We start from the raw sequence: 16,592 nt of genomic DNA, 5'->3' as shown, positions 1-16,592 counted from the left end.
CAAGTAGTGACAGTAGTAACTGTTGTAATGACGGTCTCATGTAGTAACAGTAGTAACTGTTGTAATGAGGGTCTCCAGTAGTATTTGTGGCAGTCAGCCACAAAGGCAGGAGGATTGCATGAGGTCAGGAGTTTGAGACCAGCCTAGGCAAAATTGGGAGACTTCAACTCTACAAAAAATACAAAAAACAGCTGGAAGTGGTGGCACACACCTGTAGTCCCAGCTACTCGGGAGGCTGAGGTGAGAGGATCACCTGAGCCTGGCAGATTGAGGCTGCAGTGAGCCGAGATCATGCCTCCACACTTCAGCCTAGATGACAGAGTGAGACCAAAAAACAAAAACAAACAACAACACTAAAAATACCAACAACACTCTCTATCCTCCTCCTAGTCAGAAAATTTTTGTGTTCGTTTTTTCGTTTATGTTTGAAACAGGGTCTCACTCTGTCGCCCACGCTGGAGTGCAGTGGCGCCATCTTGGCTCACCGCAATCTCCGCCTCCCAGGTTCAAGTTAATTTATTTGTATTTTTAGTAGAGACAGGGTTTCGCTGTTGGCCAGGCTGGTCTTGAACCCCTGACCTCAAGTGATCCGCCCACCTCGTCCTCCCAGTCTCCCAGTGCTGCGATTACAGGCGTGAGCCACAGCACCCCACCTGTTCCTGTTTTTTTTTTTTTCTTGAGACAGAGTCTCATGCCCAGGCTGGAGTGCAGTGGCACGATCTCGGCTCACTGCAACCTCCGCCTCCCGGGTTCACGCCATTCTCCTGCCACAGTCTCCCAAGTAGCTGAGACTACAGGCGCACACCATCACGCCCAGCTAATTTTTTGTATTTTTAGTAGAGACGAGGTTTCACCGTGTTAGCCAGAGTGGTCTCAATCTCCTGACCTTGTGATCTACCCGCCTTGGCCTCCCAAAGGGCTGGGATTACAGGTGTGAGCCACCACTCCTGGCCGTTTGTTTGTTTTTTGAGATGGAGTCTCACTCTTTTTGCCTAAGCTGGAGTGCAGTGGTGCGATCTCGGCTTACTGCAACCTCGGCCTCCCAGGTTCAAGTGATTCTCTTGCCTCAGCCTCTTGAGTAGCTAGTATTACAGGCACCCGTCACCACACCCGGCTAATTTTTTTCTTCTTTTTTTTTTTTTTTTTTTTTGAGACAGAGTTTTGCTCTTGTTGCCTAGGCTGGATTGCAATGGCGTGATCTCAGCTCACTGCAGCCTCCTCCTCCTGGGTTCAAGGGATTCTCCTTCCTCAGCCTCCCAAGTACCTGGATTACAGGTGCGTGCCACCATGCCAGGCTAAGTTTTTGTATTTTTAGTAGAGACAGGGTTTCGCCATGTTGGCCAGGCTGGTCTCGAACTCCTGACCTCAGGTGATCAGCCCGTCTTGGCCTCCTAAAGTGTTGGGATTACAGGCATGATGTACTGCGCCCAGCCATTTTTACATTTTTAGTAGAGATGGTGGGGGGGGGTTTCATCATATTGGCTAGGCTGGTCTCGAACTCCTGACCTCGTGATCAGGAATGACCATGCACCACCATGCCTGGCTAATTTTATATTTTTAGTAGAGATGGAGTTTCAACATGCTGGTCAGGCTGGTCTCAAACACCTGACGGGTGATCCACCTGCCTCAGCCTCCCAAAGTGCTGGGATTACAAGCGTGAGCCACTGTGCCCGGCAATTTTCCTTTCATTCTTTCTTTTTCTTTCCTTTTTTTTTTTTGAGACAGGGTCTTGCTGTGTTGCGCAGGCTGAACTTGAATTACTAGACTTGAGTGATCCTCCCACCTCAGCCTCCTGATTAGATGGGAGTAAAATTTCCCTTTATATTATTGCCCTTTTCTGATTTTGTTATCAAAGTAATTCTGGCCCCATAGAGTAAGTTGAGGAGTGCTCTCTTTTCCTATTTTCTGGAATAGTTTGTATAAAATTAATATGATCTGCACTTTGAAAGTCTGGTGCTACTTGCCTTGACGATGTCATTTTTTTTTAATAAAAAATGTTTTGGCGGGCCTCAGTGGCTCACGCGTCTAATCCCAGCACTTTGGAAGGCAGAAGCAGGTGGCTCACCTGTCAGGAGTTCCAGACCAGCCTGACCAACATGTTGAAACCCTGTCTCTACTAAAAATACAAAATTAGCCAGGCGGACATGCCTGTAATCCCAGCTAGGGAGGCTGAGGCAGGAGACCTGCTTGAACCTGGGAGGCGGAGGTTGCAGGGAGCCGAGATCATGCCATTTTACTCCAGCCTGGCCAATAAGAGTGAAACTCCATCTCAAAAAAAAAAAAAAAAAAAAAAAAATTCTGGCCAGGCACGGTGGCTTACACCTATAATTCTAGCACTTTGGGAGGCCGAGGTGGGTGGATCACCTGAGGTGAGGAGTTCGAGACCAGCATGACCAACATAGCAAAACCCCGTCTCTACTAAAAATACAAAAATTAGCCGGGGGTGGTGGTAGGTGCCTGTAATCCCAGCTACTCGGGGGCTGAGGCAGGAGGATCGCTTCAACCTGGGAGGCAGAGGTTGCAGTGAGCCGAGATCGTGCCACTGCACTCCAGCCTGGGCAACAGCGCGAGACTCCATCTCAAAAAAAAAAAAAAAAAAGAAAACAAAATTTCCAGCCAGGCTTGGTGGCTCACGCCTGTAATCCCAGCACTTTGGGAGGCTGAGGTGGGCGGATCACAGGGTCAGGAGTTCGATACCAGCCTGGCCAATATGGTGAAACCCCGTCTATACTAAAAATACAAAAATACAAAAAAAAAAATTAGCCAGGGGTGGTGGCGGGCACCTATAGTCCCAGCTACTTGGGAGGCTGAGGCAGGAGAATGGCGTGAACCCAGGAGGCGGAGCTTGCAGTGAGCCGAGATTGCGCCACTGCACTCCAGCCTGGGCGACAGAGTGAGACTCTGTCTCAAAAAAAAAATAAATAAATAAATACAAAAAGTTAGCCGGGCATGGTGGTGGGCACCTGCAGTCCCAGTTACTCGGGAGGCTGAGGCAGCAGAATCACTTAAACCCAGGAGGCGGAGGTTGCAGCGAGCCTAGATCATGCCACTGCACTCCAGCCTGGGCAACAGAGCAAGACTGTCTCAAAAAAAACAAAAAGCAAAAAACAAAAAAAACAAAAAATTCCCCCCTATTTTAAAATAGAGACAGGATCTTGCTATGTTGCCCAGGCTGGTCTTCAACTCCTGAGTTCAAAAGAGCCACCCACCTCGGCCTCCCAAAGTGCTGGGATTATGTGCGTGAGCCGCTGTGCCTGTCTTATGATGTCATTCTTGACTTGCTTTTCTTCTCATACCTCACATCTAATCAATTTGCAAATTCTGTTCACTTTAAGTTAAATACAGAAACCAGGCCAGGTACAGTGGCTCATGCCCGTAATCCAGCACTTTGGGAGGCTGAGGCGGGTGGATCACCTGAGGTCAAGAGTTTGAGACAAGCCTGGGCAACACAGTGAAACCCCGTCTCTACTAAAAATACAAAAATTAGCCAGATGTGGTGGCACACACCTGTAGTCTCAGCTATTTAGGAGGCTGAGGCAGGAGAATCACTTGAACCCGTGAAGCAGAGGTTGCAGTGAGCTGAGATGGCGCCACTGCACTCCAGCTTGGGAGACAGAATGAGACTCCGTCTCAAAAATAAATAAATATAAATACATACATACATACATAATCCAGCTATTTCTCTTTGCATCTGCCGCTAATATCATGGTCTAAGTTATCACTGTCTCTTGCCTGCATCATTGCTGTGGCCTTCTAATTGGTCTAATTGGTTCTGCCCATGTAGCTATTTTAATATGTTAAACGTGTGGGTCAGATGGTGTCACTCCTCTGCTCAAATCCTCCACTGGCCGTCCATCTCACTCTAAGCAAGAGCCAAAGTCCCTACAGTCGCCTACAAGACATGATCTGGACACCCTGCTCTCTCTCTACCTTGCCTCCTCTCCCCTTTCTCAATCAGGTCCAGCCACAAGGCCCCCTTGGTGCTCCTCAAACACATCTAGTATGTTCCCATCACGGGGCCTTTGCACTGGTAGTTTGCTCTGCTTGTGAAATTCCCATAGAAATCCATCCAACTGACTCCTTATCACCTTGTCAGGGAGGCCCTCCTAAGGACCTTCAATAACAAATGTCTCCTGCATTCCCCATCCCCCTTACCTTGTTTTTGTTTTTCTTCATATTTATCACCTTGTAACTATTTAAGGCCTGAGTTCTACCACAAGAATACAAGTAGCAAGAAGGCAAGGATTTTGTCTACCTCTCCAGGAGCTAGAACAATAATAGACACCTTTTGACTCAGTGATAAATATTTTATTACATGTTTGACTCTTTGGATGTCAGTCAGCTTTTCCAGCTTTTTTTGTTTTGTTTTGTTTTGTTTTTTTGAGACAGAGTCTCGCTCTGTCACCCAGGCTGGAGTGCAGTGGCGCAATCTCGGCTCACTGCAAGCTCCGCCTCCCGGGTTCACGCCATTCTCCTGCCTCAGCCTCTCCGCGTAGCTGGGACTACAGGCGCCTGCCACCACGCCTGGCTAATTTTTTTTTTTGTATTTTTAGTAGAGACAGGATTTCACCATGTTGGCCAGGCTGGTCTCAGGCTCCTGATCTCAAGACCTCAAGTGATCCACCTGCCTCGACCTCCCAAAGTGCTGGGATTACAGGCATAAGCCACTGTGTCCGGCTCACTTTCCTTTTTTTCTTGAGACGGAGTCTTGCTGTGTTGCCCAGGCCAGGGTGCAGAGACAGGATCTTGCTCACTGCAGCCTCCATCCCCTTCTCCTCCCGCAGGGTTCAAGCAATTCTCCTGCCTTAGCCTCCTGAGTAGCAGGGATTACAGGGGTCTGCCACCACGCTCCGCTAATTCTTATTTTTTTTTTGGTAGCGATGAGCTTTCACCGTGTCGGCCGGTCTGGTCTCGAACTCCTGGCCTCAAGTGATCCGCCCATCTTAGCCTCCCAAAGTGCTGGGATTACAGTCCTGAGCCACCATGCCCGGCTCTCTTCTTTCTCAATACAGTGTTGGAATCAGACAAACTTGCATTTAGATCTCAGTTCCATCACAGACCGGTAACCTTCAACAAACTATTTAACTTCTGTATTCCTAAGTGTCCTCAAAGGTGAATTGAGACACTAATATGCACCTCATAGGGGTGCAAAGATCGAGTAAAAATTTGAACAATCGGCTGGGTGCGGCGGCTTGTGCCCGTAATCCCAGCACTTTGGGAGACCGAGGCAGGTGGATCACGAGATCGGGAGATCGAGACCATCCCGGCTAATATGGCGAAACCACATCTCTACTAAAAATACAAAAATTAGCCGGGCATGGTGGTGTGTCCCTGTAATCCTAGCTACTCGGGAGGCTGAGGCAGGAGAACCGCTTGAAGCCGGGAGGTGGAAGTTGCAGTGAGCCGAGATCGCGCCACTGCACTCCAGCCTGGGCGATAGAGCAAGACTCTGTCTCAAAATAAATAAATAAATAAAATAAAAATTTGAACAATCGAGCTGCAGTGAGCTGTGATCACATCACTGCACACCACCTTGGGCAACAGACTGAAACCATGCCTCTAAAAAAAAAAAAAAAAAAAAGTAAAAAATAAACAAATAAAGCACTTGGCACAAAATAGAACAAATATGGGTTACTTTCTCATCCCTTCTTCTTACATGTTTTTCCCTTCCCTCTTTAAAAATGATAAGCTTGGCTGGGCGCGGTGGCTCACACCTGTAATCCCAGCACTTTGGGAGTCTGAGGCGGGCGGACCACGAGGTCAGAAGATCGAGACCACCCTGGCTAACACGGTGAAACCCCGTCCCTACTAAAAATACAAAAAAATTAGCTGGGCATGGTGGTGGGCGCCTGTAGTCCCAGCTACTCGGGAGGCTGAGGCCAGAGAATGGCGTGAACCCGGGAGGCGAAGCTTGCAGTGAGCCGAGATCGCGCCACTGCACTCCAGCCTGGGCGACAGAGCAAGACTCCATCTCAAATTAAAAAAAAAAAAAGATAAGCTTAGACCCGTCTCAACTAAAAATACAAAAATTAGCCGGGCGTGGTGGCGCACGCCTGTAATTCCAGCTACTCAGGAGGCTGAGGCAGGAGAATCATTTGAGCCCAAGAGGCAGAGGTTCAGTGGGTGGAGACCACACCATTGCACTCCAGCCTGGGTGGCAAGAGCGAAACCCTGGCTAAAAAAAAAAAAAAAAAAAAAAAAAAAAGATAAGCTTGGGGTGGGGAGGGTGGATGCAAAAAAAAAAAAATAATGTTTGGACTCATTAATTCCTTGCTTCCTTCAAACTTTGAATATTTTATTATGCCTTTGATTCCTTCTCCTCACTTTTATGTTTCACTTTTTCTATTCATTTCTTCTTCTCCTCTTCCTTCTTTCTCTTTCCTTTCTGTGTTTCTGCTTATATTCTATCACAAACCAAAATATGTGGACCATAAACTGCATCTGCAGTTCCTTTAGGCCTAACAGACTACGAGTCCTGTTTCTCTTTATCTTTCTCTTTTTCACTTTCTTGTCTTTCCATTACTTATAAGTTTCTTAATTTTCCTGAGTTCAGTTTTTCCATCTGGAAAGTGGAGATAACAATTACTAGATCGTTGTATCAGATGAATTAAGTAATGCTCATGGCTTAACACAAAGGCCAGGATGTCATTAACTTTACCCTCACTTGACCTTCTGCAAGCCTGCTGTGAAATATAAAACACTATAGAAATGTTAGTTGTTTTTGTTTTTGTTAAAGTATCATGTTGAAGTAGAAAGATGGTTTTGAGTTTGAAAAGCTCCAGATAAATCCTTGGATTTTTATTTATTTTATTTATTTATTTATTTTTTCGAGACGGAGTCTCGCTCTGTCGCCCTGGAGTGCAGTGGCGCGATCTCGGCTCACTGCTAGCTCCGCCTCCCGGGTTCACGCCATTCTCCTGCCTCAGCCTCTCCGAGTAGCTGGGACTACAGGCGCCCGCCACCACGCCCGGCTAATTTTTTGTATTTTTAGTAGAGACGGGGTTTCACCGTGGTCTCGATCTCCTGACCTCGTGATCCGCCCGCCTCGGCCTCCCAGAGTGCTGGGATTACAAGCGTGAGCCACCGCGCCCGGCCAATCCTTGGATTTTTATAAGCCTCAATTTCCTTTTCTGTAAAATGAGAACAACATAGGGTTTTTTCCTCCCCCAAGAAATTAAGAGTCCATGTACTGAAAGCATCATTCTACAAGTATTAATACATATGTAGTAATCATGGTAGAGGGTGTCCTGAAGTCGCACTGGGAATATTTGTGAGGATTCAACGGAATAAAATTTTAAAAGATGTCTGGCCAATAGTAAGCACTCAATACATGTTAGCTATTATTCTTTTATTTTTCTCACTTCTTTTCTCCTGCTCTTCAAAAAAGTGAGTAGTTGAACCACCTAGGTGATCTCTGCTGCTAAACTTCTATTACTGATTATTGCTTGCTTCCTCTCTGCCCCTTATTCCCTCATCCCGTTTTTTTTTTTCCTCTTCTTCACTCCTTCCATTACAGCTTTTCTCTTGCCTCAGGCACCCAGTGCAGTCCTGATCTCCAGCTCTCCAGCAGCTTAGAACAGACACAGAATGGGCCGAGACCGGGGACCCACCAGAGACGTCTGTATTTAGTGGCTGGCGCTCTTCCACTAATAAAGTTTTATTGAAATAAAGTATTTAAAAAGGCGCCCGTCATTCTTCCGCCAGCGACCAATCGGAGAGTACAATGCCTGCGTCCCTCACTGGAACTTCAGCGGTCGGAACGCGGGGGCGGAGCATGTCCTGCCGAAATTTGCGACCTTAGAGCGGAAGCACGGCCGGAAGCCCGCCATAGAGTTTAGTGGCCAGAGCGACTCTTCGGGGAGGTGGCAGGAAAGGCTTGGAACAGCTGCCGGAGGTGACGGAGCGGCGGCCCCGCCCGGTGCTCTGGAGGTCGAAGCTTCCAGGTAGCGGCCCGCAGAGCCTGACCCAGGGTACGACGAAGCAGTCGGCGGGAGCCCACGGTCTCTGGGCGGTGTCTTTAAGGGAGGGGGCGGAGCCACGTGTAAGCTTCATTGGGGGTGAGGTCACGTGGTTGTGGGCGCGTGCGGGGCAGCAATGGAGAGCTGAAGGAGCGTCGTCGTTAGGGTGGACACCATGCGACACCCATTTTTCCTTTGCATCCTGTGTCTTGGGGCTCAAGGGGTGCACGTGATGGGGCTTGGGGTTAGGCCCAGGGGAGGGGGTGGGTGTGGCAGCCTTGTGAAGTGGCTGACTTTAGGATTCCTAGATAGAATTCTAGACCGCTCCATGTCTGATTCCTCACCGCGGAACCGACTTAGTGCCTTTACAATCCAGTCCCTCAGCCTTGTGCTTCCCATCCGACCAGCCATCGGGGACCTCTAGCTTCACATCCTCTTTCCTTGCAGCTCTGGACATCCTGAGCCCAAGTCCCCCAGCTCAGTGCAGTCATGAGTGCGGAAGTGAAGGTGACAGGGCAGAACCAGGAGCAATTTCTGCTCCTGGCCAAGTCGGCCAAGGGGGCAGCGCTGGCCACACTCATCCATCAGGTGCTGGAGGCCCCTGGCGTCTACGTGTTTGGAGAACTGCTGGACATGCCCAATGTTAGAGAGGTGGGTTGCTGGCTTGAATAGCCCTCAGAGAAGCGTGGACAAAGGTTTGAATTTGAGAATGGGTGGGCAGGGCTCATTTTGTGATCCCATAACCATTCAGTTGAACAAGAAAACAGTGATGATTAAATGCCAACTTGCAGAAGTAACCAGTAAACAAGCAAACCAGCTTTCCTTTGGAGATAAGGGATCTGTAAAGCCCACTATTTTTCATTTTAAGCAAAAGAGCATGTTATTCAGAATAAGAAACCTGATTTCCAGCCGGTCTCCACCAGCATAGTAGCTGTTAATTCTCATGTCACCTTGATCAGGTCACTTTTGTTTTAGGGCTTCAGCTTTCTCTTTTTTTTTTTTTTTTTGAAACGGAGTCTTTCTCTGTCACCCAGGCTGGAGTGCAGTGGCACCATCTCGGCTCACTGCAAGCTCTGCCTCCCGGGTTCACGCCATTCTCCTGCCTCAGCCTCCTCAGTAGCTGGGACTACAGGCGCCCGCCACCATGCCCGGCTAACTTTTTTGTATTTTTAGTAGAGACGGGGTTTCACTGTGTTAGCCAGGATGATCTCGATCTCCTGACCTCGTGATCCACCCGCCTTGGCCTCCCAAGGTGCTGGGATTACAGGCTTGAGCCACTGTGCCCGGCCAACTTTCTCTTTTAAAAATGGAGACAATACTGCCCCTCTGTGTTGTGGGAATAAACTGAGATTATGGGAAAGTGTGAAGTCTGGTACAAGTGGAGAGTGAACATGTTAAATTAGCATGCCCTATTCTTCCCTATGTGCAGCATATGCTAATCTATTCAAGGTAGCTAAGGGAGAATGTGTCTTTTTCCCAAAGACACATGGCAAACTGCTAGGAACACAGCAGAGAGAACCGTTCACACAAAAGTGGCAGAGTTAATTTACAATCAGAGGAGGGAACCTGAGTCCTGACATGCTGACAGTGGTATGTGGGTAAACTGAGCTAAGTTATTTGGGGTCTTGTGGTTTAACCTTTTGGATCACTCTGTGATATACAGAAAACTGGTTGACTTTTCCCTGCTTTCATCTGCAGTGGAACTAAAGAGTATCAATCAAAGTGATGAAAAGGAAGCACTTGGCCGGGTGCGGTGGCTCACGCCTGTAATCCCAACACTTTGGAAGGCCAAGGCAGGTGGATCACCTGAGGTCAGGAGGTGAAACCAATATGGCAGAATCCTGTCTCTATTAAAAATACAAACAGGGCTGGGCGCGGTGGCTCATGCCTGTAATCTCAGCACTTTGGGAGGCCGAGGCGGGCGGATCATGAGGTCAGGAGATTGAGACCATCCTGGCTAACATGGTGAAACTCCGTCTCTACTAAAAATACAAAAAATTAGCCGGGTGTGGTGGCGGGCGCCTGTAGTCCGAGCTGCTTGGAAGGCTGAGGCTGAGGTTGCAGTGAGTTGAGTTCACACCACTGCACTCCAGTCTGGGCGACAGAGTGAGACTCCATCTCAAAAAAAAAAAAAAAAAAAAAAAAATACAAACAGGGCCGGGCATGGTGGCTCATGCCTGTTCTCAGCACTTTGGGAGGCCGAGGTGGGTGGATCATGAGGTCAGGAGTTCAAGACCAGCCTGGCCAAGATGGCAAAACCCCGTCTCTACTAAAAATACAAAAATTAGCTGGGCACGGTGGCAGGTGCCTATAATCCCAGCTACTCGGGAGGCTGAGGCAGGAGAATCGCTTGAACCCGGGAAGCAGGAGGTTGCAGTGAGCCGAGATTGCACCACTGCACTCCAGCCTGGGCAACAGAGTGAGACTCTGTCTCAAAATAAATAAATAAATAAATAAAACAAACAAAAGCTCATGTATCCCAGAACTTAAAGTATAATTAAAAAAAAAAAAAAGGAAGGTAGAGGTTGCAGTGAGCTGAGATCCCACCACTGCACTCCAGCGTGGGTGACAGTGCGAGACACCGTCTCAAAGAAAAAAAGAAGCACTTATTAAGTGGCTGTTTACTACCCTGCTTATGGTCTGGGAATACAAGAAAAGTACCAGGCATGGCACTTACCCTTCTGAAGCTTGCATTCCAGTTGAAGAGATAAGATGAATGGATATAAATCTGAATTATTTATTTATTTAGCAAGTATTTCTTGCGAGGCAGTTACTGCATAGCTCTGTGGGATACCAGAGACTGGGTCTATAATCTTGTTGAAAGATATTCTTGGGTAGCAACCTTCTGCAAGGATTGATTGATTAAGTGCCAGAATGAAGCTGAGCACAGTGGTTCACACCTGTAATCCCAGCACTTTGGGAGGCCAAGGCAGGTGGATTACCTGAGGTCAGGAGTTCGAAACCAGCCTGGCCAACGTGGCGAAACCCTGTCTCTACCAAAAATACAAAAATTAGCCTGGCGTGGTGGCGCATGCCTGTAATCCCACCTGCTTGGGAGGCTGAGGCAGGAGAATCGCTTGAACCTGGGAGGCGGAGGTTGCAGTGAGCCAAGATCGCGCCACTGCACTCCAGCCTGGGTGACAGAGGGAGACTCCGTCTCAAAAAAAAAAAAAAGAGGTGCCAGAATGAGTGATCCGTGATAGGAGGAGAGGAAATCTGGGTGGACTGGGCTGGGTGATGCAAGACAGTGTCCTGGTCAGGTGTGTCTGAAGCAGAGACCATAAATTTAGATGTCTTTCTAGGCTGTGCAGCGGTCAGAGATGAGTGAGGCTGAGGCAGGAGTCTGGTAAATTGGGGAGTACTGGAGACTGCCTAGACATATTCCAATTTAGAAACATCAAACACTGAGGGCCAGGCAACACAATTTGCAGTGTCTGGTGTGTGTGTCTGTTTGACTCTGAAAACTGAATGGCTTCAACTCTGAATTTAGGGTAGGAATTGGATGGCGTATGGAGCAAGAGGGCATTGTGGTTTGGGCGAATAGTGTAAACAAAGGCCCGAAGGTGGAAATGAGCCCTTCCTGTGGGAAGAGTGATCAGAGAGGCAGAGAACTCCTTTTGGTGAGCCAGGAGAGTTAACACTGGCCGGGAAAGATGGGGCCAAAAAGTGGAGTTCCAAACAGTAAGGCTGGGAGGGTGGAAAGGGAAGACTTCCCGTCACCTCCTTTTTCCTCATTCTCGCAGCTGGCTGAGAGTGACTTTGCCTCCACCTTCCGGCTGCTCACAGTGTTTGCTTATGGGACATACGCTGACTACTTAGGTAACCAGAGGGGTTGGAGCTTTGGAGTAATGGAGATGGGAGAAGGGCAATTTCTGGAGGGACTCAGAAGAAATTCCTGGGATATCCCACTTAGATCCCTGGGTGCATAGGGTCAGGGTCAAGACCTAAATTGGCATTGAAAGTGGGAGGGGAGGGAAGGAGGCTAGGGCTTCCCAGAAAACTGAAATCAGGATTCCTTACACTTTGTCGTTTTTCCCTAGCTGAAGCCCGGAATCTTCCTCCGCTAACAGAGGCTCAGAAGAATAAGCTTCGACACCTCTCAGTTGTCACCCTGGCTGCTAAAGTAAAGGTGAGTGGCGGTCCCCCAGTCCTACGATCTAGAGCATCCTTTTGTATGTCCTTGGGAGTCCACACTAGGACAGCCCTTGTCTAGACCGTGGCTGCTTCCTGCCCTCTCCTTCTCCAAGGTCTGTATATAAACTCCATTAGCAACTGTTTAGGCTGATAGTATTCTTAGTTTTCTGTGTTGTTTTTATTTTTTAATCAACTTAAGTTCTAAATAAACATCTTTTGTGTTTTTGGTCAAAATAGCAGCTAGGATGTTGTTCAGGTGTCGTTCAACAATACCTTCTTCCCCACTGCTGGAAACCGGGCTCTCTCCTGATGAAGTGCTAGGCTTCTCTTTGTTAGGATAAAAAAGATATATCCCAGAAGTATCTCTGTATTCCTGTTAGGCTGTTTTTTGTCTAACATCTAATATCAACACCCACCTCCCCAGCCTCCCCAGCCTGCAGCCTCACAATAGTTACTTGACTCTCAGTTGTCCTCGGGATTTAATTTAAACCAGGCTCTCTATTGAGAGAGACCTCCAAAGGAATGCCTGTTGCAAGTAGGCAGAGTGTAAATGGTAAACAGTAACTCCACACCTCTCCCACTTCCACTTACTCCCCTATATCAAGCTGATCTTGACTAAGGACTGGGTGATACCCTGAGCTGTGGCTAAAGGAGTGACACCCAGGCAGATGTAATTTTCTCCCTCTGTGGTGTGTCAGGGGTGAGGGTGTTAGGGGACCATTTTGTATTTTATTTAAGATTGTCCTTCTAATGATGCTGTTTTTGAAGTGGGAATACTTTTATTTATTTTGCTTTAGAACCAGCTTCTTAGAGGAAGTGATTTAGGAATGGGAGTGGAGGGCAGGTGGGCTGGGGCAGGGGAAAAGGAGGGAAGATTTTTGGAAGCCCTTCTCTCACAAATCCTGGCCTGATCTCCGTGGCCCCAGTGTATCCCATATGCAGTGCTGCTGGAGGCTCTTGCCCTGCGTAATGTGCGGCAGCTGGAAGACCTTGTGATTGAGGCTGTGTATGCTGACGTGCTTCGTGGCTCCCTGGACCAGCGCAACCAGCGGCTCGAGGTTGACTACAGCATCGGGCGGGACATCCAGCGCCAGGACCTCAGTGCCATCGCCCGAACCCTGCAGGAATGGTGAGAACCGTATCCTGGCACTGTCCCCTTCCTTCTCACCCTGAGAAAGAGAAAGGCGCTTCAGGGTGAGAGAGGGCAGGAGCTGGTCTGGTCCGCAGAGGTGGAACCCAAGAGGATGAAGGGAAATGAGTTCATCCCTCCAAAGGCTTCTGGGGAATGTAGGAGTGGGGGAGGCCCTGGGAGGCGGCAGAAGTCAGTGTCCTTGTTATAGTAATTGGGGGAGGAAAAGGGAGTTGTACACTTGAGGGGATCCTAACCAGTAAGGTTGGTCGCCTGTCTTAGGCTAGACTCCGTCAATTGATCTGTAACTACCATTATCCACAGGTCATGGACCTTTTCCTCTTTTTCATTGTCTTTGTGTCCCCATCTAACTTCAGGATTTCTGTATTCATTAAGTCACCTCTTTTTCTCTTTAGCATCTCCTACCCTATTTTGTTTTCAGTTCCTACTCCCATCTTGCACATCACTCCAGGCACTTCCTTATCCCTCTCTGACCACACCGAGTGTCCATGCCACTGCTAGGAGTGTTATCAGAGGTGGTTTCTAGGTGCCCTGTTGAGGGTTCCCAACTCAGACTCAAAATGCCAGAAGCTGTGTTGTGGCTCTTGTTGCTCAGGTTGGAGTGCAGTGGCACCATCTTGACTCACTGCAGCCTCCAACCTCTGGGACTCAAGCTACCCTCCACCTCAGTCTCTCGAGTAGCACGGGACTACAGGCTCGTGCCACCACATCCAGTTAATTTTTCTATTTTTTGTAGAGATGGGTTTTTGCCATGTCGCTCAGGTTGGTCTTGAACTCCTGAGCTTAAGCAATTCGCCCATCTTGGCCTCCCAAAATGCTGGGATTACGGGGGTGAGCTACTGCGACCTGCCTGTAGGGTTCTTTTTGAGTCAGTTTTCTGTGAGTCTGTGATCTCAGCCCTTGTCTGCTGACACTTCTCTCCCCTGACTTCCGCAGGTGCGTGGGCTGTGAGGTTGTGCTGTCGGGCATTGAGGAGCAGGTGAGCCGTGCCAACCAACACAAGGAGCAGCAGCTGGGCCTGAAGCAGCAGATTGAGAGTGAGGTGAGCAGTCGGGAGCAGGCAAACCCAAACTCTTCCAGCCTGGGCCACTTGTCCTTTGCAGAGAGGATTTGGACAGTGGCTGTAGCAGACAACCAGATGAGCGGGGGCTGGAAGGTTCTGGAACCTTCCTTGCTATCCCCATTACTTTCATCCTGGTAGGTTGCCAACCTTAAAAAAACCATTAAAGTTACGACGGCGGCAGCAGCCGCAGCCACATCTCAGGACCCTGAGCAACACCTGACTGAGCTGAGGGAACCAGCTCCTGGCACCAACCAGCGCCAGCCCAGCAAGAAAGCCTCAAAGGGCAAGGGGTGAGCCAGGGTAGCAGGAACTGCTCACTTCCAGGGTGCCCTGCTTTTACCCCAGGGACCTCACTGTCCTCATTTCCTTCAGTGATTTGCATGGGAGTAGGGAGTGGGGGGAGCCTCCAGGGGTCAGGAGATCCCCTGCATTCTCTCTCTCTCTCTCTCTTTCTCTCTCTTCTCCTTGCCAGGCTCCGAGGGAGCGCCAAGATTTGGTCCAAGTCGAATTGAAAGGACTGTCGTTTCCTCCCTGGGGATGTGGGGTCCCAGCTGCCTGCCTGCCTCTTAGGAGTCCTCAGAGAGCCTTCCTGTGCCCCTGGCCAGCTGATAATCCTAGGTTCATAACCCTTCACCTCCCCTAACCCCAAACATAGATCACACCTTCTCTAGGGAGAAGGCAAATGTAGGTCATGTTTTTGTTGGTACTTTTTGTTTTTTGTGACTTCATGTGTTCCATTGCTCCCCATTGCCATGCTCTCTCCCTCGCTTCCTTAAGAGCTCAGCATCTGTCCCTGTTCATTACATGTCATTGAGTAGGTGGGTAGCCCTGATGGGGGTTGCTCTGTCTCGAGCATAACCCACAGGCGTTTTTTCTACCACCCCATCCCTGCATGCCTGATCCCCAATTCCTATACCCTACCCCTGACCTATTGAGCAGCCTCCGAAGAGCCATAGGGCCCCCACCTTTACTCATACCCTGAGAATTCTGGGAGCCAGTTTGCCATGCCAGGAGTCACTGGACATGTTCATCCTAGAATCCTGTCACACTACAGTCATTTCTTTTCCTCTCTCTGGCCCTTGGGTCCTGGGAATGCTGCTGCTTCAACCCCAGAGCCTAAGAATGGCAGCCATTTCTTAACATGTGGAGACATGGCTCTTTCTTGGCCCTGGCCATCTCGGGAAGCTTGATGGCAATCCTGGAAGGGTTTAATCTCCTTTTGTGAGTTTGGTGGGAAAGGGAAGGGTATATAGATTGTATTAAAAAAAAAAAAGGTATATATGCATATATATATAACATGACACAGAAATAAATCTATGAGAAGTCTATCTACAAACTACCCTGAACCGGGTGTCTTCTGTGTTTGATATTTGTGGATGGGAAGAAGACTTATTCCCAGTTCACTCAAGCACAGTGCTGGAAAATGAAGAGACCCAGATACTGTTTGCTGAGTCCCTGGCTGAGGCCTAGATCCCAAGCTGTATGGCTTTGGACAGGTTGCTCAGCATCCATTCAGAAGTAATGGATATGGCTGGGCGCAGTGGCTCATGACCGTAATCGCAGCACATTGGGAGGCCAGGGCGGGCGTATCACTTGAGGTCGGGAGTGTGAGACCAGCCTGGCCAACATGGTGAAACCCGTCTCTACTAAAAATACAAAAATTAGCCGGGTGTGGTGGTGCTTGCCTGTAATCCCAGCTACTCGGGAAGCTGAGGCAGGAGAATTGCTTGAACCCAGGAGGCAGAGGTTGCAGTGAGCCAAGATGGCACCACTGCACTCCAGCCTGGCGACAGAGCGAGACTCCATCTCAAAAAAAAAAAAAAAAAATTGGGAGTGGGATCCTGCGTTTCTTTTTTTTTTTTTTTTTTTTGAGATGGAGTTTTGCTCTTGTTGCCCAGGCTGGAGTGCAATGGTGCAATTTCGGCTCACTGCAACCTCTGTCTCCTGGGTTCAAGTGATTCTCCTGCCTCTGTCTCCCGAGTAGCTGGGATTACAGGCATGTGCCACCATGCCCAGCTAATTTTTGTATTTTTAGTAGAGACGGAGTTTCTCCATGTTGGTCAGGCTGGTCTCGAACTCCCAATCTCAGGTGATCCGCCTGCCTGAGCCTCCCAAAGTGCTGGGATTACAGGCATGAGCCACCATGTCCGGCCAGATCCTAGGTTTTTTATTACAAATTGGCTAGGTAAGCTTGTTGTCTTGAGAGGGGCAGTGACTTAATGAAACCAGTCTAGGGAGCCCCATTTCAGGAGTTGAAACTCTTAGCTTCTCAGCTTTTCCCTAGACA

General features: G+C 48.8%; 1 protein-coding gene across 4 annotated transcripts; it reads left to right on the top strand.

Annotated features, from left to right (window-relative positions):
• The first annotated feature begins 7,722 nt into the window (after positions 1 to 7,722).
• Positions 7,723 to 15,649, top strand: COPS7A (COP9 signalosome subunit 7A). Of its 4 annotated transcripts, none has more exons than XM_003273744.3 (8): positions 7,723 to 7,943; positions 8,406 to 8,609; positions 11,702 to 11,777; positions 11,999 to 12,087; positions 13,019 to 13,221; positions 14,179 to 14,284; positions 14,444 to 14,595; positions 14,778 to 15,649. In XM_003273744.3, exons 2-8 carry the CDS (start codon positions 8,448 to 8,450, stop codon positions 14,815 to 14,817), a joined length of 828 nt encoding a protein of 275 aa, XP_003273792.1. In that variant the 5' UTR covers positions 7,723 to 7,943; positions 8,406 to 8,447; the 3' UTR covers positions 14,818 to 15,649. The 4 variants fall into 4 exon arrangements, with proteins under 4 accessions (XP_003273792.1, XP_004092198.1, XP_003273793.1 ...); XM_004092150.3 differs by having other exon boundaries at positions 7,780 to 7,970; XM_003273745.4 differs by having other exon boundaries at positions 7,815 to 8,041.
• The last annotated feature ends 943 nt before the right edge of the window (positions 15,650 to 16,592 follow it).

This window comes from Nomascus leucogenys, chromosome 23 (genome assembly GCF_006542625.1).
Source record: "Nomascus leucogenys isolate Asia chromosome 23, Asia_NLE_v1, whole genome shotgun sequence".
NCBI lineage: Eukaryota > Metazoa > Chordata > Mammalia > Primates > Hylobatidae > Nomascus > Nomascus leucogenys.
The sequence above is the reverse complement of the archived record's forward strand: the minus strand, read 5'-3'. Positions and strand labels throughout refer to the sequence as shown.

Coding starts and splice junctions, on each gene's coding strand:
- COPS7A (XM_003273744.3), top strand. CDS start 8,448: ATGAGTGCGGAAGTGAAGGTGACAGGGCAGAACCAGGAGCAATTTCTG. Junction 12,088..13,018: donor CCCTGGCTGCTAAAGTAAAG/GTGAGTGGCGGT, acceptor CCGTGGCCCCAG/TGTATCCCATATGCAGTGCT. Junction 14,596..14,777: donor AAAGCCTCAAAGGGCAAGGG/GTGAGCCAGGGT, acceptor TCTCCTTGCCAG/GCTCCGAGGGAGCGCCAAGA.